Raw genomic sequence first — 27,741 nt, 5'->3', positions numbered from 1 at the left:
ATGAGCTGCCGACTCGGTCTGTCGGCAGCTTTTATCGGCCCGTGTATGACCAGCTTTATACTATATAAAGTAGGCAGCAGCCATTTTTGGGAAACGGTTATTAAAGAAATCTTTGCATCATCCCAAAATCTTGTTTATGCACCAGAATAGGGGACCTGATGCCCCTGTCCATGTATTGGCTACACAATGAGTTAGTGAGAAGGGAGAGGGAATGTGAGGAGTGCAGTGAAATCTAGGAAGTTCATAATGGAAAGTGAACTGCCTGAAGCATAAAGGAGGGGAAGGCAATATATGGTTGACAGCTGAGATATTAAATAACATTATTAGGGGTATGGATGTTTTAATAAAAATAAGGACTTTTAATATATACAGTTTATTATGTCTATGTGACAGATCCCCTTTAATTCAGCTAGTATGGTCAGTTTGTGACAACAATGGGCATAACTGGCCAAATTTTTGACTTAAAATAAAGTCAAGTAGTCTCTGTGTTTGGTAGATACTGTTTTTGCATAAATGAGTCCTCCGAGCAACTACTGAAAGACCAGATTTCAGCCTGTCCCTCATATACAGTATGTTGCCCCTGATCTGGCCATTTCACAATAAACAATAGAGAAGAAGGAGGCTCAAGTAATGCAAAACATGCCTTGAATTGCTTTGCATGCCCAATACAAAGACCTGCAGAACTCGCAGCTCCCTATAAAATAATCTTACAGTACAAGAATTAAATGTACTTTTATTTATGCTCTGAAATATGACCAATATGATGCCAATGCCACCATTTGATGAATATACCACTTACAGCAGAAAAGCTTGATTTTTTTGACAAAAAAAGAGTAATATAGCAATCTCTTGGTATAGAAAACCAAAAATATTCCAAACAGCCATTTTCCTCTGACATTTCGTATCACTGGAAAATGCAGAGCTGTTTTTCTAGAAAAACATAAAGTAGACATATTTTTTTTTTTTGCCTCTGAATATACAGATTTGCAAAACCTCAGCGCACTACAATATAATAATTTCTTTCTAGGAGTAATACTAATCTGACAATATAGTACAGGTTTATCAATCCATAGCACACCCAGTGCATAGTATAGTACAGTAGGCAAAGTGCGCAGAGACAACCTGCAAGGACTATTCACACATTTTGCATTGTTCAAATTGAATGACATAATATTACAAATATTATAGTTACACTATTTCTGATTAGTGGAAATGTGTAAATAACTGGTTTCTAAAATAGCAGAAAAGGCCCATATTTTAATTTGCTGGAGTGTCACTTGCATAATAGCCCTGTATAGGAAACTATACCTTTAAATAGGCATTATATGATTTCCCCATAAGGTTAAATATGCAGGCAGAGCTTTTCGTGTGCAAAAAAACATTATTTCATAATTGCATTCATGAGTTGAAAGGGTTCTACTATCACCGTCCACAAGAGGTGAATTGAAATTACGATGCATGAATGCAATAATGGAATGCCTATGCACAGAAAATTCAATGCCGTTTTTCTCTATTGTCTTCAACAACTGGAGGCTTAATTCCATGCCTATGCAGGGTATAGTATCCTGTGTTCTAAAGTGTGCTGAGATACACTACTTTTAATTGCTCCTATCTGCCAGCACCATGTTTAGGTTACCTTTGAAAAGTAAGGGTTTGTCAAAGAAAATGTTATATACTTAGGTTATATTTCGATTTGTTGGTATATGTGGGTTTTAAAATGCTGGTTTAAAGGGAGAAACATCAATACTTACGGGCCGATTCACCAAGGGTCGAATATCGAGGGTTAATTAACCCTCGATATTCGACTGGGAATTAAAATCCTTCGACTTTGAATATCGAAGTCAAAGGATTTAGCGCAGATAGTACGATCGAACGATCGAAGGATTATTCCTTCGATCGGACGATTAAATCCTTCGAATGGTTCGATTTGCAGGATTTTAATCCAACGATCGAAGGAATATCCTTCGATCAAAAAAACTTAGGAAAGCCTATGGGGACCTTCCCCATAGGCTAACAATGAGTTCGGTAGGTTTTAGATGGCGAACTAGGGGGCTGAAGTTTTTTTAAAGAGACAGTACTTCGATTATCAAATGGTCGAATAGTCGAACGATTTTTAGTTCGAATCCTTCGATTCAAAGTCGAAGTCGTACTCGAAGGTCGAAGTAGCCCATTCGATGGTCGAATGCCAAAAAAACACTTCGAAATTCGAAGTTTTTTTACTTCGAACCCTTCACTCGAAGTTAGTGAATCGGCCCTTTGGTGTATCATTTCCTAGTTGTACTTCAAGGTGCAATTCTTTGGAGTGCAAAGAGCTGTGGATATGCCCTGGAACACCTCCTTGTATTGTCTACCTTGAACTTCCTTGTGTTTGCACCTTGTGCTACCATTATAAGCCTCCACAGAGTACAGATTGCAGTGGTACATGCACATATACACCCTCCTGCCCTCCTTTCCATTGGTCAATGAGGCTGTTGTTTAGTCTCATCATTCAAGACTTTGTCGAATACATTTACATTATGCAAATATAGCAAAAACTGACTTTGGCTCAGTTAATACTGGGCCTATTCTGCCCCCAAGATTAACTCAGTGTCTGGCATCACATTTCTACTGGGGAATCTAAGTGAGGTGGCCTTGCTCCTGACTGCTTGGAGTGACTGATAACTTAAGGAAAGAGGGCCTTGGTACAATTTGTAATGTGGGATGATGTGCAAGACAGATACTAAGATACAATGCATTTAATGCATGGAGATAATGAAGACAGGAATAGCATTTAGAAATACTCCAAACTTCATGCTACATTTAGTATAGGTAATACATATTTCTGAGATGGTCCTAACTATTAAAACGTATGTTTATTGTTTTATCTCGGGCAAGTAGCCTGTTAGGTCCCAACGGGAAGCATTTACATTTTTAAAAGTCAGTTACAGGTAGTGCTGTGACTCTCCTTGCGTTAAATAAACCTTATACAATAAGGGAAATAGTTAAATATTATATCTCCTGGCACAGTTTTGTGTACTGCTATATTAAGAACATGGAGCAGAAAGCATGTGTCTCAACACACCGGGCAATAAAATGGCACCAGTTCTGTATTTTCCAGTGCAAAAAAGAACACATTTCACATTGTTATTATCAAGGTTTGGTGATGGTTTCACCACTACTTTTTCACTCTCACTGTACAATGCTGAATATACCTTATTTTTGCATTCCTTATTAGATGGATCCTTCTGGTAAATTTGAGTTAATGCTCAGCTGTATTCTCCCTTGAATCCCAAAGTTAAAAATAGAACAAATGTCCTAAATACCAAAGCCCACTGTGGGGCAGTACTGGCCGTCTACTAAAGAGACAGGAAAAAGAAGCAGATCGTACTTGAAAACATTCATCCTGGTTGAGGTAGGTTTGGAGAATCACCTCTGTACGGACTTCATGTTACTCTTTTTATCCATTATTCTTCTCTTTCTTAACAGTCAAGGAATTACAAAATGAATATATGACCAAACTTCGAGAGCAGCAGACCTTACCGGGAGTATCCCAGCGACATTAACAATCATCTCTAATAAGTGTAATTATAAACCAGTCGCAACATAAAACATCCCCAAAAATGTCCTTCAGCCCTGCAGCCAAAGGGCTTAAAGCAGGTGATTTATATGTGATGGTTGTGGGAAAAAATGGCTGCTTAAAGTATTTTTAAGAACAACAGTCCATAAGTGCTAAGTTCTCACATACAAAAAAAAAGTACAAAACTCTATCAAAAAGATGCCAGGGGCTGCTGGGTTTAGAAAATGGAGACCTGAGATTGAGTAAAAAGCTCTGCCAGACCAGGCTGGCTAAAGCAACGAGGATTTGGGGTGAGTTCTGATTTACAGGGTAGTCAAACGGGATCAGTCTCTTTTTACTGGCGGAAGGTTTAGAGTGTGGGTTCCTGGAGGGTCTTCCTCGCAAAATTGGACTTCATCCGGCGTGATTGCGGAAACCAGTGTCTCCTCCACAGTGAGAGGGCTAACCGGGGGACACTATAGGAAGAGAAAATCATTTGAATTTACAGTACCCCAAGCATCATTTATATAGACAGTGCAAATCATAGATGGGACAGCATCATCAAAGACACAGAAGAAACATTCAACTCTGGACTGTATGAATACAGTTGCATTGCATCATATCCACTACATCTTTTCACACATTGGACCAGATCAAGTTCAGTGAGAAAAAAATTAATCACATGAAAAGTCATGGATGGGATTCAAGTTGAGATACAATTCAATTCATATGGTTTATCACATTAAACATCTATTGAAGTATGAATTAGGAGAACTGAATTAGGAGAAAGGTTTTTTTTTCTCCTCAATTTGAATCTCATCCATGACTTCTTGTGTGAGAAATCACAAGATAACTTTTCCTCACTGAATTGAATCTGGCTCATTGTGGGGAGACCCACTGATAGTGGGGCTATTGCATTTGAACACACTAACATTTTTGGCAACTATAATTCGCAAACATATTTTAAGGGAATATGTTCCCTTAAGAAGTCATTTTATGGTATTATATGGAATACAGCAATATAATTGACACCAATTTTACCTCTAAAGAATCAAAAGTAAAGGTTGCTGAAAGAACATTGTTATTGGAAGGATTTAAGTTCTCACCAAAGTGCTGCCATCTTGGTGTGGGGATGAATGAGGAAAAAGATGTTCCATCTCATTTAGATCACTTTCTTTCTCCTTAGAACCTGGTGCCTCATTAACCCTCAGAAGAGTGCCATTTTGAGTGGCTCCATCCGTAGTCCGTCCACTTCCAGCACTGGTTGGCTGTGGGACAGAGCGCTGTTCTTGCACAGATTTACATTTCATGAGCCTTTGGGTAATAAAAAGGATTATAAAGCAATGTATTTGTGACAAAGCTGCCTCTTCATGCCCCACAATAATAACTCAGAGCACGGGGTTAGAGATGATTGTTTTTGACCAAAACCAAGTTAAAAATTCCAAGACATCTTTGGGTGGTTTAATAGAAACTATCCAACAGAACTGGGACACAAAAAACAAAGAACGGGGAGTGCGGCACTTTCCATATCTATTACGGTTGAGGCTCTATGTGTGGCCATATTGCTTAGCGTGACCCTTCATAGAGGGCTGGCAACGTACACAAGTTCAATTACAGGGGATATGCAGAAGATGGAAAGCACCACAGTGTCCCATCTGACTATACTGTTAACTACATTTCCGCGTTTCTTTCACAGTTTGTAGAGCGTGCTAAAAACATCCTTACTAATATAGCCTTGTCTTAAAGTCCAAAGTAGCTTGAAAGATGTTAATGCTGGCAAGGTGGATATAGGAAGAATCATTGTTTTTGCTAAAATAAAACTGCAAGCATGGCAGGGTTTTGGCAACATTTGGTCAATAGAACAGACACATCCAGGTGCTTCCCAATGTGCAGTATATGATACTGCAAGACATGCACAGGGGCAGGGGTGCAAGCAGTGGCATAACATATTGCGAGTGCAGTATTAAGGTTTAGTTCTTCTTACTTGATATATATGTTGCTCTGTTACTGTCAACTATCATTTATTTAGGTTTTATAGTTTTTTTCCAAGGAATAACCAAATAAGCATTACCACTAGAAACACTGAACTGCCCAATGGCCACCTGTTGTGCAGAGGGAGGTAAGTTGAGGAAGCCAAAGGCAGCCAGTGGGTATGGCAGGGAGAGAGTATGTAAGACAGCTACGGTTGCCATGTGTCCAGTTCTGAACCAAACAGTTTGGATTTTCTTGGGGCTGTTCCAAAATGTCTGTTTGGGTATCATGCATTGTGAAACCTGAACAAAAATCTGTCCAATACCCACCTCCTATATCACAGCCCTGCCTCCTTATGGCATAGAAATGCCCCCACATGGTATGACCCTGCAGCCATAAGTCACTACTCTGGCTCCAATATCGGTCATCTGTCCCCTCGTATGTTTTTTTAGAGTCGAAATGTGGCAGCCCCAAAGGAAGTTGGAGAGAGGGAAATAAGGGTTAAAGGGGTTGTTTACATTCCAAACCCTTTTTTCAGTTAAAGGATCAAAAAAAATGTTGAAAAAAATAGTTTGTATACTACAAAAAAAACACATATTAAACTTTAAAATCGCAAAGTCTTTATTTAGAAATAACTTACCGAATCTCCACTTGTGCTCCTCTTCAGAAAATGCGATCGAGTGATCCATCGTGCGGCGCTCAATTTCTCCTCCCTGCCTTCCTTATTGGAAATAGATAGCGCTGCGCGATGGATCGTTGCCCTGTTGCCTTTTCTGAAGAGGAGCGCAAGCAGACATTCGGTAAGTTATATTTCTAAATAAGGACTTTGTGATTTTAAAGTTTAATATGTAATGGTGTTTTTTTTTTGTAGCATACAAATTATTGTTTTTTTTTAAAATTTGATGTTACTGGTCCTTTAAGTTGTTTTCAGGTATATATAAATATTTTTCTCAGTTGCTTTCCATCTTTATTTTTTTACTGATTTTCCAAAACGGAAGTTTAAAGTTTAATGTTCTTGTCTCTGATATTTCCGTCTGGCAGCTTAGTGATCCATGTGCAGATTCTGAACTGTCACAATTTGCTACAATAGTGGATACATTTCTTAGAAGCATCTGTGGAATATTAGCAACTAGTGATTCTGCTTCAGAAGAAGAAGGTGAAAAAACACCCCTTGACTTGCCTAATCTGGTATATAACTATGGATGACTCACAAAACATCAAGGAGGGTTGGTAGTTAAGTAAATGTTTGGAAAAATATAATTACAGTTACTTTTCATAACTGTTCATATCTTACCTCCCACGATACCCGAATATTAGGAAAAGCACACAGAAGATAATGCAGGTCACTCCGATGTGGATACCAATGATGATACCAGTAGTAGAGGATTTAGGCCTCTGCTCATCACTCACACAGTTACAGGATGGGTTTAATACTGCAAATAAGTAAAAAATGTAGTTGCACTAGGCTGTTATAGATATGCCCCACTAGGTGTCGCTATGGGTCATTTTATATCATTCCAGTAGGTTAAAGGACCGGTAACATCAAAAAATTAAATTGTTTTAAAGTAATAAAAATATAATGCAGCGTTGCCCTGCACTTATAAAACTGCTGTGTTTGCTTCAGAAACACTACTATAGTTCATATAAAAAAAACTGCCGTGTAGCCATGGTGGCAGGAGAAAAGGCTCAAGTTGCACAGAAAATAGCAGATAAGCTCTGTAGAACATAATGTTATCTGTTATCCATCAATTAACCTGTGCCATATAGCCGTTTTTCAATTTCCACCATTGCTATACAGCAGCTTGTTCATATGAACTACAGTAGTGTTTCTAAGGCAAACACAACCAGTGCAGGGCAACACTAAATGATATTACTTTAAAACACTTTCATTTTTTGGTCTTACTGTTCCTTTAAAAAAAATAAGAACTCAGCTTTGTTCTGTTAAAAGGGAGAACATATATCCTGTAATGTTTGATTTACTTGCCCTTAAATAAGCACATATGTAAGCTTTATCTGTATGCAGAATGTTTCTGTGTTGCATATTTAATGATACCTGTGCACATTTTGTGATTTGCATTAACTCAGGGGGGTAAAGGGGAGATTCAAAGAATGTTTTTTTTTTTTTTTGTTTTTTTTAAATAGTGGGGGTAAAGAACAATTATTTAAGGATAATATGTTTTACTGCTCTGGGAATAACTCACCTGCTCGTGCTGATGCTTCCTTTAAGGACACAAAGCGTACAGTAGAATTCCCATCTCCATGTTGGTTGAATGCCAGAAGCTTTACTTCATAAACCACTAAGGGGTCTATAGAGAAGAGATTAGCAGGAAAAGGGTCACAATAATGATCATTATACTATCAGTGTCTCCAGTTGTTCATACAGTTTGATTATTTCTAAAGGAACAATAGCTGCTAACACTTGAACATGGCACACAAATAAAAATGTTAGAATGAAAGACTGACAACTAAATATGTCACGTGGAGCAAAATTCATGGAGTCTGATAAATGGGAATCAACACAGATGCCATTCATGGGAGATAAATGCAAGATATTGGAAGTAAAGTCACCATTTCTACAAATTAAGCAGTAAATATTTAGTGGAAAAAGATTTAGGGTACAGATCCGGCCCAGACTGACAAACTACGAATTCTTGCAAATATCAGCGGGACTACTGTAAAAAGTCATAGACAGTCACTGGTTATTGTGCTGGTGGGATACTGTTTGATACAGTTTGAAATGCCAGGGTGTATTTAGAATTCCAGTCTGGACATAAAGATGCAAGGGATGCAAATATATTGCCCATTTATAAAACTCTAGTTAGACCTCAGCTAAAGTTTTGCACTGCTTTGTTTTAAAAACACATTACTGAACTTAAAGGGCATGTAAAATAGAATAAGGCTAGATATTAACATGAACTTACTGCACCACAAGCCTAATCAAACAAATGATTTATGTTTTCAAAGTTAGCTACAGGGGGTCACCATCTTGTAACTTTGTTAAAAATCTTTGCAAGACTAAGACTGTGCACATGCTCAGTGTGGTCTGGGCTGCTTAGGGATCATCATAAACAAAGCTGCTTGAGTTCTGCATGGCTGGGAAGTAAGGAGGGGGCTCCCCCTGCTGTTCATAAGTATGATTGTTTCCCTGCTCAGCAGTTAGGGACCATCTGACAATTCCTATCCACAGCAGTAAATGAAGGGAGAATTTTACTGCATACAGTCAGGTTTCTTATAAAAACGGTACACATTTTTTAATTAAAGTACTGTATATTGGAGATAGATTTCTTTTTCATTAAATAAAGTAAAAATGGGATTTTATCTTTTTGACTTTACATGCCCTTTAATGGATTTAAAGAAGACAAAACAAGTCAAGGTTCTGTGAGATGCGCAACACTTGTTTTCAATAGGAGAAAACAAAAGGCATATGATGATAAATGTCTATGAATACAACCAAGGTCAGTAATAAGAATTCTCATAGGAATGCTTTATTCAAAGGGCTTTGCAAGCAGCACATTGTGGAAGTCTTTTGTCTCTGATCGGTTATACTGGATATTTTTGTAGAATTTATTCTTGTTCAAATCTTGATAGTGTTCAATATTCTTCATTCATGGAAAAATCTGATTGTCTTGTAAGAAATGTAACCCATTTGTTTCAACAGGATGAATTGTATGGACTTGTGTAGATGGTGGTACCCACTGTTTGTTCTTCATGTAAGGGCTAATAATACTTAAAAGTAAAAATCGGGGGCCAGGCAGAACAGGCTGTTGTAATAAAAGTTTGTGTGCAAGTCTTTGCTAACCTATACATGGGTTTGCATACAGACAATATCATAATATATTTAGGTATAGTATACAACTAACACATTTTCTAAAAAAAATCGTCCTAATAAGTAGGACTTAAAAATGGATTCTGAAACCTGCCAACCTATACATGGGTTGGCAGACAACAACATTATATATTTAAGGATAGTATACACCTAAAAAAGCCTTTTCTTAATATGATTCATAAAGGTAAGACTCCTGTTAAAAATGCATTCTGCCTATTCTTTAATTTAATTTTCATCTAACTTCCTCCCTTCCTCCCCGCTCCCCAATTTGCTCCTTATTTACCTTTAAAAAAACAAACCCCCTCCCTTTGTTAGTTCTAGTCTATGAACGGCTCATTATCAGAGGAATCTTAGTGGACTGAATAATTTGTTTCATCAGCTCTTCATCTGCTCATTGGGACCGGGAAGTGCTAAAGTGAAACTGGTTTAATTTTCTTAAAGCAAGAATCACAAAAACCATAGAAATGTCTTTATAAAATGCAGGATGACAGGATATAGACATAGAAAGAGGGCAAGGTCAGGGAGCAGGGCTGGCAGAGTAACATATGATGATAACGGAGTGGAAAATAAATGATAAAAGGCATGAAGCATCAATGGTCAGATAGGCGATGGGAAGAGGATCTGCAAGAGTCATGTAATTATTCAACTTTGTTATCTAATGTTCCCTAGATGGTTTAGCTACTATTCTGTCTTTGATTAAATAGTTTGATTCATATAAAGCCAAGTACTTAATTATCCCTTCAGCTAGACCATTGGATATATTTCTGGAAGAGACTTCATCCCTGTAAGTTAGTCCATCCCTTGCTTTTATCTATTCTGGCAAGTGTGTACTCCTTGAATAAGCTCTTTGTCAGTCTCAGTCTCCATCATTTGGTGCCCTCTTGTTCAGTGTGATCTCTTCACCCGAACTCCAACTTCCTGACATCAGTCATGCTCAAGTTGGCTAGTGTTGACCTCTAACCTGTTTTCTGACTGCTAGGATTCTGCTTGCTTTCACATCCTATCTTGTGATTGGGCACAGCATGAATTCTGCTTGACCCGGCCAACTAATTCCATGTGTGGAATTTGTGCAATAGGGAAACATAGGTGGGGTAAAATGAAGGTTAAAAGCGTTAATGAAATCACCAGACAGTGTTGCAGAGAGTGATGAAAACACAGGAGGTATTGTGTGTGGAGTATTATAGGAAGGAAAGGTGGATGGATGACTATAGATGGAGAAGTATGGCATAAGTTTTATGACTGGTACTGTAAACTCATATTATTTCATCTAAAAAAGTTCAGAGCTTTCATTTATGATGTAATCTAGTATTTACCCATGAGTGAGGATCAACAGGAGTGTTTGTTTTTCGTTTTTTTTAAGAGAGGAAAAAATCCTGTTTTTATATGAAACATATTTTGCTACCTTTTGTTCTGTACAAACCTCTTACATTCTGCTAAACAGTAGCACACAGCCTAAATGCTGATGATCCTGTTTACCCACCAATCATCCTAACACCATAAATCCAAATGCCACCGCTTTAACAGTATTTTTTCTCTGGCACCCTCAAATATCTTTACACAGTCTAAGAAGAACTTCCCCAGGTCTCTTTTTCCCATACACAATAGAATTATTGGCAACCTTAGGAACATTATGCATTTCTTTTTACTGCCATATGATACTTACCAAGCCTACAGATGTTATAAGATGTGACATTGCTGGGCAGGAGCATGGGGCCAGTGTAATCTGGTGTTGGTACCTTGCGGTAATACAATTTAAAGCCCTCAATCTGGCCCAGTTTTATTGATGGTTCCCATGCGGCCTGGATGGCTGTACTGTTCAAAACCTTAATGTACAGTGATGGTACAGCAGGAACTGTAAAAGAGGCGAAAATACAAAATGTAATGACGAATGCAATGCCAAGATTGCAACCTCTTTCCCAAATCTATTACCTCCTATGTATGTATGTATATTTTTATTTGTATAGCGCTCCATGAGGGCAAAGCACTGTACAGCAAAACAATAAAATAGTAGTAACAAATAAGGGGTCATTGCATTAATAAGTAACGATAAGTCCATTATTAGAAATACAATTCACATAAATATAAAATAGAATTACAATATAGATTAAGTGCTCAGTGTCAAGGAGTAAAAAGGATGGAGAACCATACCCAGAAGGCTTACAATGTAAATGGGAGGGTAACTTACAGACACAATTTGGAGGGGTATTTAAGTGCTGTAGGTAACAGTGTGTGACACTATCATATAAGTCAAATAACCCATTTAATTTACCCTGGGGATCAAAGTCGGGGTACCCACCACCAACTGCGAGGTAGGGTTGGGTGATAGTAGCTGAAGGTCCTGCTACTGGCTGGAACAGACCAGGGAGACATGAAACTTCTTCTTTATGCCTTGGACCTTCAACACAGCCAATTCAAAAACCTCAAGAGAGGTGAACATGGCTGCCCACCTTACCCTGTCATGACCTATATCCCTACATTCAGTTGTGGGTCATTGCAGCCCCCGACTATAAATACTGATTTACTGAGCATCTTTCATTTGGCTCTACTAAAATAAACAAAAGTCTTTTTGACTTTGCAACATAAATGCCATTAAGTAAAGTCAGACCCTAAAAACAAGGCAATATATACTTCAGTTAATGTGTATTAGGAAAACAATGTGACATGGTTTTGGCACCCAGTAACCAACAGTAATGCTGCACTCTTAAGGTTTCTTCTGTAATATGCTACCTAACTCCTACCTTCTCCAAGAGTCCTTTGATGTGCACTAACTGATGCTTTGCTGGCACCTCTGGAGGTATATGCTTTTATGTAAAAGCTATAAGTAGTGGAAGGTTCAAGGTCTGTCACCAGTTGTTGTAAAGTGTCCTTGCTCACTGCCTCTTGATATTCCATTTGTAGAGGGTCTGTAAAAAATTTAATTAAATGAATTGTTAAATTTGTATGCTGAAACAATTACCCCAGTAACCATGGAAATTAATTTGTGTTGCATTTAAGTGCTTCAAAATACAGTATGTAGAAAATGAATGGTGACCCCATATGCATTGGCAGCATAGCCCTCCATGTTGCTGAAAAGGGGCATTCCAACATGTCTGCATGATATCTCAAATATAGTCAATCAATTTTTAAGCATAAGTTGTTATAGCTCTACTGGAAGTTCTACTGCAACCTGGGGAATTGTTTTTTCCTTAGAGCAAAACAGGTAAGCCATACTGCAAGTTGTATACCTGTAAAGTCATTTTTTTTTTTTTGAAATACAGAAGAGGAGATACATCCCCTTTCAGTACATTGAACAAAGGGTGTCCTTACACAGACCAAAAGATTAGTGCACTAATGCTAATGTAATCATTATGCCTACAATCCCGCTGACATTGCTGCTTCTAAAAGTCTGGCTTAAAAACCAGATTCATTTGACATAAATATATTCTAACAGATACAAGTTTTCTGTATCATCCTGGAATGCTGCATTATTGAGTGTTTTTCACCCCTGCCTAATGTTTACCTTGAGTGTTAAGGTGCTGTTGGAAGAAGGGCATAGTAATGACATGCCTCACTCAGCCAGAAACAAATATACTACTACTATCATTCCCAGTGGACTATATAGACTCCAGTATTGTACAAAAATACATGCTGTGTGGCAGATGATAAAGGTTAAACCTTTTAAGCTGATTCCAGTTTTGAATTGGGTTAAAGAACTAATCTTCAGCAAGAATTTTTACTGCAAATTGCTAAGATCTTGATGGTGATTAGTCCAATTACATGTAAATTATTTGCATTCATTCATATATTCATATTTGAGAACATTAAGAACTGTAACTCTGGGCCCCTGATCAGTAAAACTGTAGCCAGTAAAGTAAAGAGTGTGACATTCCTGATTTATAGGGGTATGGAAACGAAAATATAATGTGTGTATATATAAATATATATATATATATATATATATATATATATATATATATATATATATATATATATATATATATATAGATAGATATATATATATATATATATATATACACACAATATAACATGGCTGTCCATTCCATCTATTGGACCCAGGGCAGCCATCAGGGGGGGGGACAGGGGAGAGAGTTGTAGGGGGCCCCGAGGGTAAGGGGCCCCCATCTTTCTGAGAGCTGCTGACTTCGGGAAGGCATGGACGATTAAGGGGCCCTGGCCACCAAATTTCTTATAATGTGGGGGGGGGCCTGGCCATCAATTTTGGCCACCAATTTTTTTTTCTCATGCGGGGTCCTAGCCACCAATATTTTTTAATGGGGGGGGGGCTGGCCACAAATGTTTTTTATGGGGAGCCCTGACCACCAATATCTATGTGGGGTGGGGTGGGTAGGGCGGATCTGTAGATGGGGCTTGTGGTGGGCGCAGCTTTGGGGGCCCAGGAAATTTTGTCGTATGGGGCCCTGTGATGTCTGATGGTGGTCCTGATTGGACCACCATGCCAGATATAGACCACCACACCATTAATCTTGACTTGAGTGTCTTAAATAACTGTCCTATTACATTGTAAAAGTTTGACATAACTGATCGACTGGTTGGCTAAGGATGTTGGGAAATTGAGACAAAGTTCCAGTCTGCTAAATGGTGATTCCCTTTGCAGAAGGTATTTCATTTCACTAGAAATCAAATTAACAGGAAATCCTGTGCCAACCTAATACGGCATACATAGAGGACAAGTGCTGAACCAGGTGCCATCTGCAGATTAGCTTCACCTGCTCTCTCCCTGATCAGCAAATATGAGCACAGTTGTACATAGATTTATACAAAGTTTACTCCACTAGAAAGAGCACAGTCTCTGATACTTTTGAAAAAAACTAGATTAGACATTGTGATACTTTTGACCACACCTTGGTCCCCTAAGATCTTCCACACCTTCCACATCTTCCAACTACCTATAACCCAACTAACTTAGTGATAAAAGTTTGCTGTAGCCAAGTGCTGTTGCTAAATCAACAATACTTCTTTATTCTAAGGTCCCATGGAAATATTTCTGGACACAGATTTACATAACCAGGAATCAGGAACAGAACAATAATTTACTGTATATCAAGGTTCCAGGCTCATGTGAACTGCAAATGTTTAGAAGAACTTACCTGCAATTTTCCGGATGTGCACCACATAGCCAATTATTTCCCTTGTGTTCTCCAGTGGTTCGCTCCAGGAGACTAGGATGGAAGTGGATGAGTCAGTGGTGGCTCTGATGCCTTGGGGTGGACCAGGCAAGCCCTCTGCCCAGAGCACAGACAGACGGGCACTAGCTTGGCTGGAACCAGCACTATTCTGTGCTACACACTGGTAGATAGCCTCATCCTCCTGGCTTATTCCAGAAATGGTGAGAGAGCTAAGGGACGGCATAAATGGTGTCAGTCAGGCTATGATAAAGTGCATAAGTGGACAAAATGCATAAGGCTGTGTGTTTGTCTACTCTTTGCCTAAAATAAAGTCTGCAGTTCTTTTACTTACCTGTCCGTGGGATGTTAAAGTGACTGCTGTTTCTTCTTTGGTTGAAGACCTCCACCTTGAGCTGTAGGTCTGGGGCATGTGCACATAGACCCCACTTCTAAACTGGTGAGAACATGTACTTTCTGGCTACACACCGGGAGTTGTTATTTGTTAATGTGTCTTAATAGGATATCCAAGGTCTTTAACCCAGATCATCCATTTAAACCTGGGCAAACACCAACCCCACTCAATCAGTAATGGTTTTTTGATTGATACACACTGGTAACTAGACAGAAATACCCATTCACTTAAAATGGGGGATTATGCTATTATTTTGTCCCCCTCATGCAGCATAGGAAAAAGCTCCAGCAACAAAACACCAGCATCACCTGGGTGTCATTTTCACTAAGATACAAACAATATTTATAATCTGCCATATTTGCATTATTTTCTAAGTATGGTCAGTTTTATCAGAAGCCAATCAACCTGCCTTTATGTTTTTGGAGTCTGAAAAAACTGTAGTACATGTAGGAGAAACCACACAGACACTAGGAGACTAATAGTGCTGTATAATATGCCTTGAGAGTGTATACGTGTGCACATTGTTTTTCCTGACAGGCAAGTGCTGAGGGCTGTTTAGGTTTTCCTGGGGTTCAATCTGGAATGCCAGATTGCCCTTTATCTCCCTTAACGATTGAAATATCCAAGAACCAGTATATCTAACAAACTGTCCTTTGAAAAGTGGCAGCTTACAGCAGGGCAGGCCATGAATTGGTAAAGGAGTTGACGTTGGGGACCTTCTGGCTAGAGTCCTGAAATGAAAGCCTTAAATTACCATGGTAAAATGGTAATCTAGATCCGCGATGCCTGTATAGTATCGGTAGCAGTGTTCATGTCATGTGCTATGTGTAGACGTTAGAGAAAGCCACACTGGAGGATTCGTGAAGGAATCCAGAATCCTCCTGCATGTTTGGGTGCTTATCTGATAAAAAAATGTGGGCCTTACAGCTCTATTGTAGTTTAAATGGCAGCCCTGATGACTACATAGTACAGTATCTTGTTTATGGAAACATTTTTGGAGCTTCTGAAGCAATGTTTATAGTGTAAGTTAAAGTGACCATAGGCAACAGCTCATTTGCCTGCATATGGGGCTTAAATGATGGTCTACCTAATTAATATCTGGCCAGGTATCAACCATATTCATCAGACAGGTTTAAAATCAACACTGACTGTAAGGATTCCATAGTGCAGTTTATGTCCTTCTCTACATGGGTCTACATAGGCCTATTTATGATCTAATCATTGGTATATGGTCGGCTCTGTTTGACCTACCATCTGGGTGGACAAATAAGGCAGGAATATGCTCATTTGGCATTGGCAACCTCATAAAATCAGTGGTTCTTTACGGCCAAGCTTTCTACAAAGTACTGTATGTTATATTTAAATCCCTTAGTAAAGCAGATAGCTCTGTGCAATGCTGTTAACCTTATAATTAATTACATGGCATTCTGGTACTGATTTGCTAACATAGCTGCTAAAATGTCCCAGTGCAGTTACCCACAGCAATCAATATTACCTTGGCTGTCATTTTCTAACCTGTACTAGATCAGATGAAAACTTGCTATTTCTTGTAAATGCACTGGTGCAATTTAGCACCTATGTTAGCAAACAGCCCCTTTATTCTCTTACCTGTTGTTGTTCTTTAACTTGATGTGTCCACTGGGTTCCAATTCCTGGCCATTCTTCAACCAAGTGATCTGAGGGGATGGCTCTCCCTGTGCCAAGCAAGTGAAGATGGCGGTAGTACCAACAGGCCGAGTTATTGACTGTGGGTGTTGGACAAATTCAGCTGGAGCTACAAAAAAAAGAGAAAAACTGCTTACTAGAATCATAATGTAAGTGTTTACCATTGTCACTGTATTATATTTTATATGTATGTCCTTCCCTACCCACATCTTGGTACCCTTTCTCCTCTCTAGTGAGATTCCATGGAATCTTCTGGCCTGGACCATAGTCTTTGCGGGCAGATGTATCGCTACCATCAATCTCCTATTACTTTCAAATGTATTCATTGTTATATTAACATTTCCTAAACTTAATCCTCACACACTCAAACTCAAAGATACTACCTTAGCTATTGGTGAAATGTTGTTATCAGACAAGAAGTTGAAGAACAATTTCTCCATCAGGGGGTATATACATGTGTTTACTTCAGTTCGCCATGTATTTTCTGAATTGAAATGTATGATAGGGCCATTGTTAAGCATTCACCACTATACAGAAGATGTCAGCTTTAGAGAAATGAATCCACCGGTAAAGAATACATACAGTAGCAGCTATTCTACCTGTGTGTTTGCAGCTCAGAGCATTAATATTGGCCATTAGGGAGTATAGGGTTTACTGTATGTTGGCTCACTGGGCCCCCAAGGACACAGGTGGGCTGCTCTGGCTACAGACAATAAAGAAAGCAGGCAGGCTGGTATGAATTTGAGAAATTGATGCAATAATAATATATTCTTACAATTAGATTCTTATTTGAATATAAAATTGCTAAACTAAAAAAGGAAAACTATACCCCCTAAATTAATATGTAAGCAACAGATAGTTTATATAAAATTAAGTGGCATATTATAGAATCCATATAATATTTTATATATAACATCCATGGAATATTTATTTAAGTAAATATTGCATTTTTCCATAGGCGTCCATTGAAAATATTTAGCAAGAGTGAGGTTTTGACTTTTTTCACCCAATTCACTGACATTCTGCAAACACTTTGGTCGTTGGTTTGAAGGGTTCTTGTCATGTCAGAACAGCTAACATTTTTATTTTTTGGTTGAGGATTTATCGTGTGTTCAGATCTTAGCTGAACAAATTCTGGGATAATTTTCATCAACTGTTTTTTACTTCCACCATAAGTCTATATACGCTCTATATTATGTCCATCTAATTTTGAGAGTGGGCCCTGGATGTAAAGTCCTCTGGTGGGCCAAAGAAGACCAGTCTGATACTGGGTAAATAATGCTGTTATGATGAAAAACAAAAAATGTTGTCAAAATCAAGATGGAAAATTCCCAGCAGTGTAAAATGTTTACTATAACTCAGAAATCTTGCATCTACTTCCATAAGTTATTTCACATAACATATGCAGATACAAATGTTCAATTTGAAAAGCCATTTTTATCTGCTTTGTGCTGCAACATGACATTTTAAAATGCTCTCATTATGACTCATTTAGTTATTTTTACTAGTTATTTAGAAATGGCCTTGACATTATGCAGCAATAGTGGCTGTACATACAAATTAGAAAACAGTGCTTTAACAAAGAAACAGACCAATACGACTGATTTAAGGACTCATGCTAACAGTTTAATAGTAAAGAGTAGTATGTAAAGAATTGGTGTATATACTGAATGTCAACCAGATATGAATGATTTGGTGCCAAAAAGAGTTGGTTAGCCATTTTATGAAGGTCATACAATATAATAAAAATAGTTAAATATCTCCCACATGCAACTGTGTATTTACATAAGGGTGATCTTGTTGGTCACCTTTACCAGATGAACTCTGGCCCTTAATTCCAAGGTGAAAGGGTGCATATGTGCTGGATAAGGTGTTGTGCCAAGGTGCAACCCAGGTCAATGAAATAATGAATTCACCCCAGGCTACATGAGAAGAGATGGAAGATGGTTTATCTACCAGTGGAAAAGACCAAAACTGCCCAAACTGCCATTGAGTTTAATTAAAATTATCTTCATAGCTAGAGTTTGTGTAGAGACAATGGAGCACCATAGAGCCAGGAAAAGTTAAAAGTATTCAAAATTTATAGTAAATCCATTAAAAATCACAGCAGCATATCTCCCAAGGGGGCTGCCCACTTAACGCATTTAGTGGCTCCTTGCCACTTCATCGGAAGCTGTCGGCAGCCCAGCCCTCATCCTATTTAAAAGTGCCTAACCCCACCTCCCCATTATCAAATCTCCAATATGCGAACACACACTCTCAACAATGAATACTTCAGAGGTGAATATAGATCACAGCACCACTAGAGATATCCCAAACAATGTATATTTATATTTTTAAGAACATACGAATTAAATAAATCCCCTTTTCATCCTGGCTCTATGGTGCTCTGTTGTCTCTACACAAACTCTGTCTTGGATTTACCGCTTGGGATAGCGGTTGGACGTGCAGCACACAGAAGCCTGCGACCCGGTAAGTGCTCCCACTACTTCACTAATTACCTTCATTGCTAGCATAGGCTGTTTTTGCACTGCACATTAAGAAATAAATACCTAAAATATACACACAATTTGGCCTCCAATCAAAATTCAAACTGACTCAATTATCCACACAAATATATTATGCCATTGTTGGTAAACATAATAAATTCCACACTAACTTTGGTAGAGTGGAATTCTGAATCAGTCATGATTTTGCATTTAAGGGGTACTTGATTCTGTGATTCTCATAAACCATCAAAGGCTCTTCAGTCATTTGACTCTCTTCTATGTCAAAAAAAGATTTGCTAACAAAGATACAGGGATCCCAGAGACGCCTTGCACTTTTCACTCTTATACATGCACTTTTAGGTACATATATATCTGGCAAAAAGGCTAGCCTTATAAGTCTCCGCTGCTCCCAACCTGCATATTTTTTGCAGGCCAAGAGAAGCAGATCTGCTCCATGCCCCAACTCTGTTGATCTACACTGCCCAGGCTGTGCCACAAAATTCTGGGGGAGAAAGCAGCATGCAACAGAAAAGGGAAAAGCATGTTGTTCAGCCTTGAAGTCCCTGTGGTCTGCCATCCAACAACACAAGTCTAGGAGGCTCCACTATAAAAGTCAAAATTGGGACCCCGCAGTTTAGGACCAGGACCAGGAACATTGACTACACTGCACTCAGCCTGCATTTTTTGCAAGGTGAGTGAAGCAGATCTGCTCTGTGCCCCAGCTCCGTTGTTCTGCAATAAAAATGCAGCTTCCAGGAGCAGAGGTCAACCAAAAAAAGAAAAAGCATGCATTTTCATGCCAACCTCCGCTGTGTGTGTCTGCATGCAAATGGAAGTTGCACTGTTCAGATCAATGGATCTGGGGCAGAGAGCAGATCCACTTCTCTCAGCCTCCAAAAAAATTTCAACATTCTGTGTGTCCTGGCCCTAAACTGATTGGTCACAATTTGAACTGTTTTAGTGGTGCCTCCTAAACTGGTGTTTTTGGATGGCAGACCACAATGACTGTAATGGCTGGACGGCCTGCATTTCCCTCTCTTCTGCTGCCTGCTGCTGTTCCCTTCTCAACCAGAATTTTGTGGCACAGTCTGGTCCACAAGTGTTTTATGACACACTGCAACCCCAAACATTTCATAATAAATTGAGGACCTGTTTATCCCAAACATTGTGGTCCATAGTCATTTTATGATAGACACAGGGCCCAGTTGGACATAATGGGTTCAGTTGACCTAAGGCCAGCCCTGTTTGGCAACATTTTTCTAAAAAATTCCCAATAAGTGTTTCTCCTTCAGCAGTGCAAATATAAAAATGAGCAGTATAGATACCCTTACTGAAAAGGTATGAAACGACATCAGTGTAGCCCAGCCGTACACTAAAAATCTTCTCAGCTAGTCAGTGCTGGAAGTTGTAGACATGCTGGCTTTCACTGTTCAGAATTCTGATGTATAGGATTTATTACAACATCCCAAACCAATAGCAGATGTCTGCAACCACCTGACCATAAACACAATAGATGGGCACTGCCCAGTGCTACCAGTGCAGCCCACTTTCCCACAGTGCACTGCTGCTGAGTTAGGGCATGTCAGGATCCTCACACAAGACCCGCATTTTGAATGGGAGACTTCACAATGTATCAGGGTGGGGGTCAGGGAGAGATTGTGAGGCAGGGAGATGAGGGGACCGGCACAGATTCAATGCATAGATTTCTCCCTTTGTCACCGTGTCTCTGATTCTTTCTGACTAGGAGGGAGATGTTGCTGGGAAAGGACAACCAAGGAAGCGAATGAGAGGTCCGTAGCATTAACATCTCTGTTGCTGCAGTAGGCGGAAATGCATCTCTCCACCTCTTTGCTGTGCCACAGGGTCCAGTCTTTCTGTCAATAACAGAGGGCTGGTACTAAACACAAAACATCATAGGTAAAGATGTGAAAGAGATCTTTTAAATTAATTTCAAAATTTACATCATACTCTCCTTCCTCAAGTTTTAATTAATATACCTACACTCCGTTGCAAATGATTGCTGCCAAGGCACACCCAAGCACTTCCTGCAGTACAAGAAAGAAATAACACTCCCTGTTGTTGTCCTTGGTTACCTGCACAGCCTAGTCTTCTACTCAAACGATGTGGCAGCCATTTTGAAACCAACTGCACCAATGTTTTACAAAGGGCATTCTCTATTCCCTGTGCATACTACACATTCCACGACTGACATTTTTTTTTTTCTTTCTGTACTTGATATCACAGAGCCTTCTTAGTTCCAACAGCTGAGGAATAAAAGGTCCCACTAAATTAGTAGGATCAATTGCACAGGTTTTCCCAGACTCTACAGAGGGGAGGGTAACATTTGTACAAACATGTCACTTAGAATTTAATTTGCTCTGAGAATTCCCCAATTCTCTATTGCTAGTATCAGTATAGGTCGAGAGAAACTTCGATTTTGTAAAGCAATTCAGTATATGCTTGGGAAATGATGGGCCACTGTTCATTACAAAGTGGTCGCGATGCTTATTTAATCGCATATTATCATTACAACTGTGCATTTTCATTTTTTACTATTCTCACACACCCTTGCTTAGCTGTAAATACTCTTTGCAGTCATGTTCAGTGGAAGCACAAGAAGATTAATTTATGTATCACCAAATATTCTCAAATATGGTGGTGGTGGTGGCAGATCGGGGCCACAATTGTGACATTGGTTGCATGAACCCGACTTTGAGATGGATTTTAATAAAAGTGAACAGGGTCGATCAATCAATGCACAAACATTCAAGGAAAAGTATAGGAACATATTCAGTCTCTCCTCCCTTTTTTTTTCCTTTTTTCACATTGCCTGTGTCAATTTGTATGAAATTGATACACCAAAATTATTTGCCCATTTATATATATACAATGATTACAGTGTCAGTCTGCCACTGTTTTTCTCAGTTTAAGAATGAAAACATGGGAGGTTTGTTCTGGGTCTGCAGTAAAGGGGCAGTGTACTCTCTTGTTTAACATGAGCTCAGGAAGCAGGAAATGTATACTTTTCCATATTTGGTCCTTGCAAGGTAGATATATAGGTAAGCAAAGTGCTTATCTGTAATTTGTCCCGTTTCGCTTCGGCATGAATTTTGCGAAATTTCCCACGAAACTGGCGAAATATATTTTTAAACGGCGAAGTTGACGCCGACGACCATTAAAGGAACAGTAACGTCAAAAAATAAAAGTGTTTTAAACAGCGCAGATTCGTACCTTAGGGCCGCCTGAGGCGGCTCCTGCAATGCCGCCCCCCCTCGCCGACTTACCTGTCGGGAGGGGAGGCAGGAACACTAATGCGGAGAGCTCAATTGCGCTCTCTCGCATTCGTAAAGCCGAATTTCCGGTTTAAAAACCGGAAATTCGGCTCTTAAAGGTGCAGGAGCGGCTTTTTGCCGCCCCTGGAAACCGCTCCGGCGTTGCCGCCTGAGGCGAGTGTCTCAGCTCGCCTCATTGGCGGCGCGCCCCTGGTTTTAAAGTAATGAAAATATAATACAGTGTTGCCCTGCACTGGTAAAACTGTTGTGTTTGCTTAAGAAACTCTACTATTGTTTATATAAATAAGCTGCTGTGTAGCCATGGGGGCAGCCATTCAAAGGAGAAAAAGCTCAAGTTACACAGTTGATAGCAGATAAGCTCTGTCTGTCTAATGGTGTTATCTGTTATCCATTCGTTAACCTGTGCCATATAGCCGTTTTTCAATTTCCGCCATTGCTCTACAGCAGCATGTTTATATAAACAATAGTAGTGTTTCTGAAGCAAACAGATCAGTTTTACCAGTGCAGGGCAACACTACATGATATTTTCATTACTTTTAAACACTTACATTTTTTGGTGTTACTGTTCCTTTAAAGTCAATGGGCGCCCGTTTATTGTCGCACGTCTAAATGGGCATCGATGTCAGAATCGCACATATCGAATAAATATCTAATAAATTCACTCATCACTACTTATCTGTGCACTGGCAATATAAGTAGCTACAATGCAATGAACAAACATGGAGTAGCTTCACTTTCCTTGTTTGCCCTTTTTAGCCTAAAGGATGTAATAATTACAATCTTTCTTGAAAAGGATTTTTCCAAGAAAGATCGTTCATTACGATACACACGTGTAGAGCTGAATCGTCTGACGATTCAGCACTAATAGTGGCCGATGTTTGGGTGCCTTCAAAGGTACCCAATCAAAATTTTCCGTCCAGCCCTATCGACGAGCCGACCGATATCCAAGTCTTCAGTTGGGTCTTTTCCCACCATACACGCACCGAATATCGTACAAAAATTAGTTTTGTACGATATTATCTGTGCGTCTATGGCCACCTCAAGAAATAAAGAACAGATATTTTGTAATTAAAACAATAGGCAAAAAGTATGCTCAGTGCAAGCCCTAATCATTGCACAATGAACAATGGGTATATTTCTCCTTTAACGCACAAGATATTGATGCCAAATCAGCAAAGATCCACTTTTTTGGCAACATCACTCAACAAGTAAATACAGTATAACAGTGTATGACCAGAGTATGACATGAGTGTGATTCTATGCATAGTTTCTGCAATTTTTGCATGTCAGCTGAAACTGTTGATATGCAGAAGTCTGGGGTGGGCAGAGTCAGTGTAGGGCACCTGTATGGCAATAGTGCAAGGGTCCCTGGAGGCATTGTTCAGCTGCAATGTTAGGAAGTTGCGATAAGATTAACATTGCAGTAAATTTTAGTTAAAACTAATTAAAAATTAAGGAACTGTGTGAGTAAGGAACCCTGTAGACCCACACTGGCTATATTACCAACCCTTACATGATTGTGAAATAAAATAAAATTTCCCAACTATAATGTCTCTTACCCATTCTCACTTGTACATATGTTTTCTACCTCTCTTACCTACTTTCAGTTATTGCATTTTGTGACTTCTTTGCACCCTCTCCATCTCCCCCCCCCCACACACACACATGTCTTCTTCTTACTTTCTCTTTCTACCTCTCTCTTTACTTACTTCTTGAGTCTCTTACCCTATTTAATCTGTCTTTTCTTTGTCTCCGTCCCACTCTATCCATCTCTTTATCTGCATCTCCTACACATGCTCAGTGGTCTCTTGGCTCCCTCTCCATATCACCTAGCAATCTGTTCTGTCTTTCAGAATGATCACTCTCTATGTCTACTACCCATCTTTTCTATCTGACATACTCCTTGTCTGCATCTTCAGCTCAACAATCTTAACACTTTGTCCCTCGCTTACCCTCAGTATCTCTTCTTACTTGTTCTCTATTCTCTGTTACTCTCCCACCCTCCTATATTTTCTGTAAGCACTCTCTTTGTTTTCTACCATCCCTTTCTGCCACTATGGCATATTTTAGGTCTGATCATCCTACACATAAACCTTGTTCATTCTTTTATTCCTAAGACTCTTTTTCTTTGTCTTTCTCCGTCTCTCTCTGTTCCCTCTATGTATTTTTCCCACCTAGTAATTTTTGGCTACTACTAGTTGTTATGACCCATTCTTCCACTGCAACTCCTATTCTATCCTTACCTTGCACTACCAGTCGCCCTTGTGCTGTCCGGCGCACTCTAGTTCCAGGTTTGTTGGCAGCACACACATAGACACCAGAGTGATGAACAGTCAAGTCTGAAATCATGAGGTTCCCATTCCCTACCACCTGTATACCTTCCACTCCTATTGGGCGTCCATCTGCAAAACAATTGATGAGAAGCTTATCATATGGCGGTATGGGTAATTTCCTAAAGAATACGTTTATTTATAGAAGACATTGTGATGGCTGCCAAATTGCTACCATGTGAAAAATTTTGAAGTACTGGAAATGTGATATATAAGACAAAGCTCTGCTTATTAAAAGGGGATGCTTTGAAAAGATCTCTACAAGTCCAAGCTATCCACCAATTATACATATACATGGTAATTGGTATGCCCTATATGTGTAAGAATTAAGATGATGTTTCAGTGTAATGGAGGCCATTAAGGCATGTACAGTATAACATATAATAACTGAGATCTGTGATTATGTGCATTAAAGTGTTTTCAGTATACAATGTTTTAATCTCAAGAACATATTATTTTACAAAGTTTGAATGCATGATTTTAAAGAATACATGAATAGATTTCAAAATGCATTGAGAACCTCATATGGTACTTTACATACAATAAAAATAAGTCATGTCTCACCAAGTCGGCTCCAGGATACAATGGGACGAGGGTTCCCTGTGGCCATACATTCAAGGATTGCTGTTTGGTGAACGGTCTTAGTGAGGTTCTCGGGGCCAACCAGGATCATTGGGTCTTTGTAACCATTGGAATGGAAATCTGGGAAACACATTATTACATTATTTGTCACACATTCTAGGGTTCATTTGAACCTGCAGCAGTAACTATGTACCAAAAAAAGAATTGCCTTCATCAAATGCATTCAAAAAAACTGTTGATTTTGTTCAAGGACTGTTCAGTGTTATAGATTCAAGATGCATATATTTAGATTTCAAAAAAGACCCATGTTTTCCCCAGACTCCATTGGCTGCTATTGATTTTGAAAGATATGAAGATCATTTCAATCCTCAGCAATATAAATTCTATCAATTTTATTCTAGAAAGTAATAGGCAAACTGTTAATTCTAGTATGTGAAGATGTTTCTACTACTTTTATCTTATTGTGTGAATAGATACAGCCCTTGATAAATACCGGAGACACAAAATTATACAGTAACTACTTAAAGGGCATGTAAAGGCAAAATAAATAATATCCCATTTTTACTTTCTTTAATGAAAAAGAAACCTATTTCCAATATACTTTAATTACAAAATGTGCACCGTTTTTAAAAGAAACCTGACCATATGCAATGAAATTCTCCCTTCATTTACTGCTGTGGATAAGAATTATCAGACGGTCCCTAACTGCTGAGCAGGGAAACAATCATACTTATGAACAGCAGGGGGAGCCCCCACCTTACTTCCCAGCCATGCAGAACTCAAGCAGCTTTTTTATGACAATCCCTAAGCAGCCCAGACCACACTGAGCATGTGCACAGTCTAAGGGGCTGATTCACTAAGCTCGAGTGAAGGATTCGAATGAAAAATACTTCGAATTTCGAAGTATTTTTTGGGTACTTCGACCATCGAATTGGTTAAATTCGTTCGAATTCGAACGAAATCGAACGAATCGAACGAAAAATCGTTCGACTATTCGACCATTCGATAGTCGAAGTACTTCCCCTTTAAAAAAAACTTCGACCCCCTACTTCGGCAGCTAAAAGCTACCGAAGTCAATGTTAGCCTATGGGGAAGGTCCCCATAGGCTTGCCTGTGATTTTTTGATCGAAGGATTTTCCTTCGATCGTTGGATTAAAATCCTTCGAATCGTTCGATTCGAAGGATTTAATCGTTCGATCGAACGAAAAATCCTTCGATCGATCGATCGCAGGATTAGCGCTAAATCCTTCGACTTCGATATTCGAAGTCGAAGGATTTCAATCCGAGGGTCGAATTTCGAAGTATTTTTAACTTCGAAATTCGACCCTTAGTGAATCAGCCCTTTAGTCTTGCAAAGATATTTAACAAAGTTACAAGATGGTGACCCCCTGTAGCCAACTTTGAAAGCATAAATTATTTGTTTGATTAGGCTTGTGGTGCAGTAAGTTCATGTTTATATTTAGTATACAAAATACAGCATTTCTAGCCTTATTCTATTTTACACTTTACATGCCCTTTAAATGGTTTTACAATGAGCCAACTGTCAAAAATTAAGGGTTTGCATCCCACACCTGTGACTGTCAGTGTAGCGTAAGGACTATACTTCACTCCTGCTGCATTGGTGGCTACACATCTGTATATACCAGAATCTTCAGCACGCAGCGCAGTTATCTGCAGGACACCAGTAGGCAGTAGGGTATACCTGTGTGTAAAGTAAAAAAGGTGTTACTCTATGGGTCCTATTTACTTACATTCGGATCTCCTTTTTTTGCGAATTGTATTTTTCCTCTAAAATGTTTTTTGTTTAAAACCACGAAAAAGTCTAATACAACATTTCTCCACATAAAAGCAGTTGAGGTCCCATAGTAGTCAGTGGGAGCTGCGCTGATCTTATTGAACTTTTTTTTAACCATTCAGGCTTTTAGAGGGTTTTGATTTTTTTTGCTTGTAATTGTCCAAAAAAAACACATTTTTAGAGATATTCGAGGTTACAGGGGTTGTTAAACTTTTATGATGATGCAGGGAATGATATTCTGAGACAATTTGTAGTTGGTTTTAATTTTTTATTATTTGTGGTTTTTGAGTTATTTAACTTTATATTCAGTGGCTCTCCAGTTTGCAATTTCAGCAAACCGGTAGCTAGGTTCCAAATTATCCTAGCAACCATGCACTGATTTGAATAAGAGACTGGAATATGAATAGGAGAGGGCCTGAACAGAAAGATAAGTAATAAAAAGAAGCAATAACAACACATTAGTAGCCTTATAGAGCATTTGTTTTTACATGGGGTCAGTGCTCCTCCATTTGAAAGCTAGAATGTGTCACAATAAAAAGGCATATAATTACAAAAACTATATAAAAAAAAATAAGTAATGAAGACCAATTGAAAAGTTGTTTAGAATCGGCCATTCTATAACATATGAAAAGTTACCTTAAAGTTGAACCACCCCTTTAAATGTTTTAAGAGCTGCATATATTGGATAGGTTTGCTTATTCTACTGGTAAAAGAAAA

The 27,741-nt window shown here is 38.9% G+C and overlaps 1 protein-coding gene across 1 annotated transcript in view; it reads right to left on the bottom strand.

Moving 5' to 3' along the window:
* Positions 1-2,192: 2,192 nt before the first annotated feature.
* Positions 2,193-27,741, bottom strand: part of igdcc3.S (immunoglobulin superfamily, DCC subclass, member 3 S homeolog) — a 68,752-nt gene continuing 43,203 nt past the window's right edge. Inside the window, exons 4-14 of the mRNA XM_018255253.2 lie at positions 26,801-26,931; positions 25,212-25,349; positions 24,561-24,719; positions 16,479-16,644; positions 14,441-14,688; positions 12,071-12,235; positions 10,996-11,184; positions 7,708-7,812; positions 6,801-6,939; positions 4,642-4,849; positions 2,193-4,011 (exon numbers count right to left, since the gene is read on the bottom strand). Of these exons, the coding sequence (XP_018110742.1) occupies positions 3,880-4,011; positions 4,642-4,849; positions 6,801-6,939; positions 7,708-7,812; positions 10,996-11,184; positions 12,071-12,235; positions 14,441-14,688; positions 16,479-16,644; positions 24,561-24,719; positions 25,212-25,349; positions 26,801-26,931 (1,780 nt within the window). The 3' untranslated portion in view covers positions 2,193-3,879. The remainder of the gene's footprint in view (positions 4,012-4,641; positions 4,850-6,800; positions 6,940-7,707; positions 7,813-10,995; positions 11,185-12,070; positions 12,236-14,440; positions 14,689-16,478; positions 16,645-24,560; positions 24,720-25,211; positions 25,350-26,800; positions 26,932-27,741) is intronic.

This window comes from Xenopus laevis, chromosome 3S (genome assembly GCF_017654675.1).
Source record: "Xenopus laevis strain J_2021 chromosome 3S, Xenopus_laevis_v10.1, whole genome shotgun sequence".
Classification (NCBI taxonomy): Eukaryota; Metazoa; Chordata; class Amphibia; order Anura; family Pipidae; genus Xenopus; species Xenopus laevis.
The sequence above is the reverse complement of the archived record's forward strand: the minus strand, read 5'-3'. Positions and strand labels throughout refer to the sequence as shown.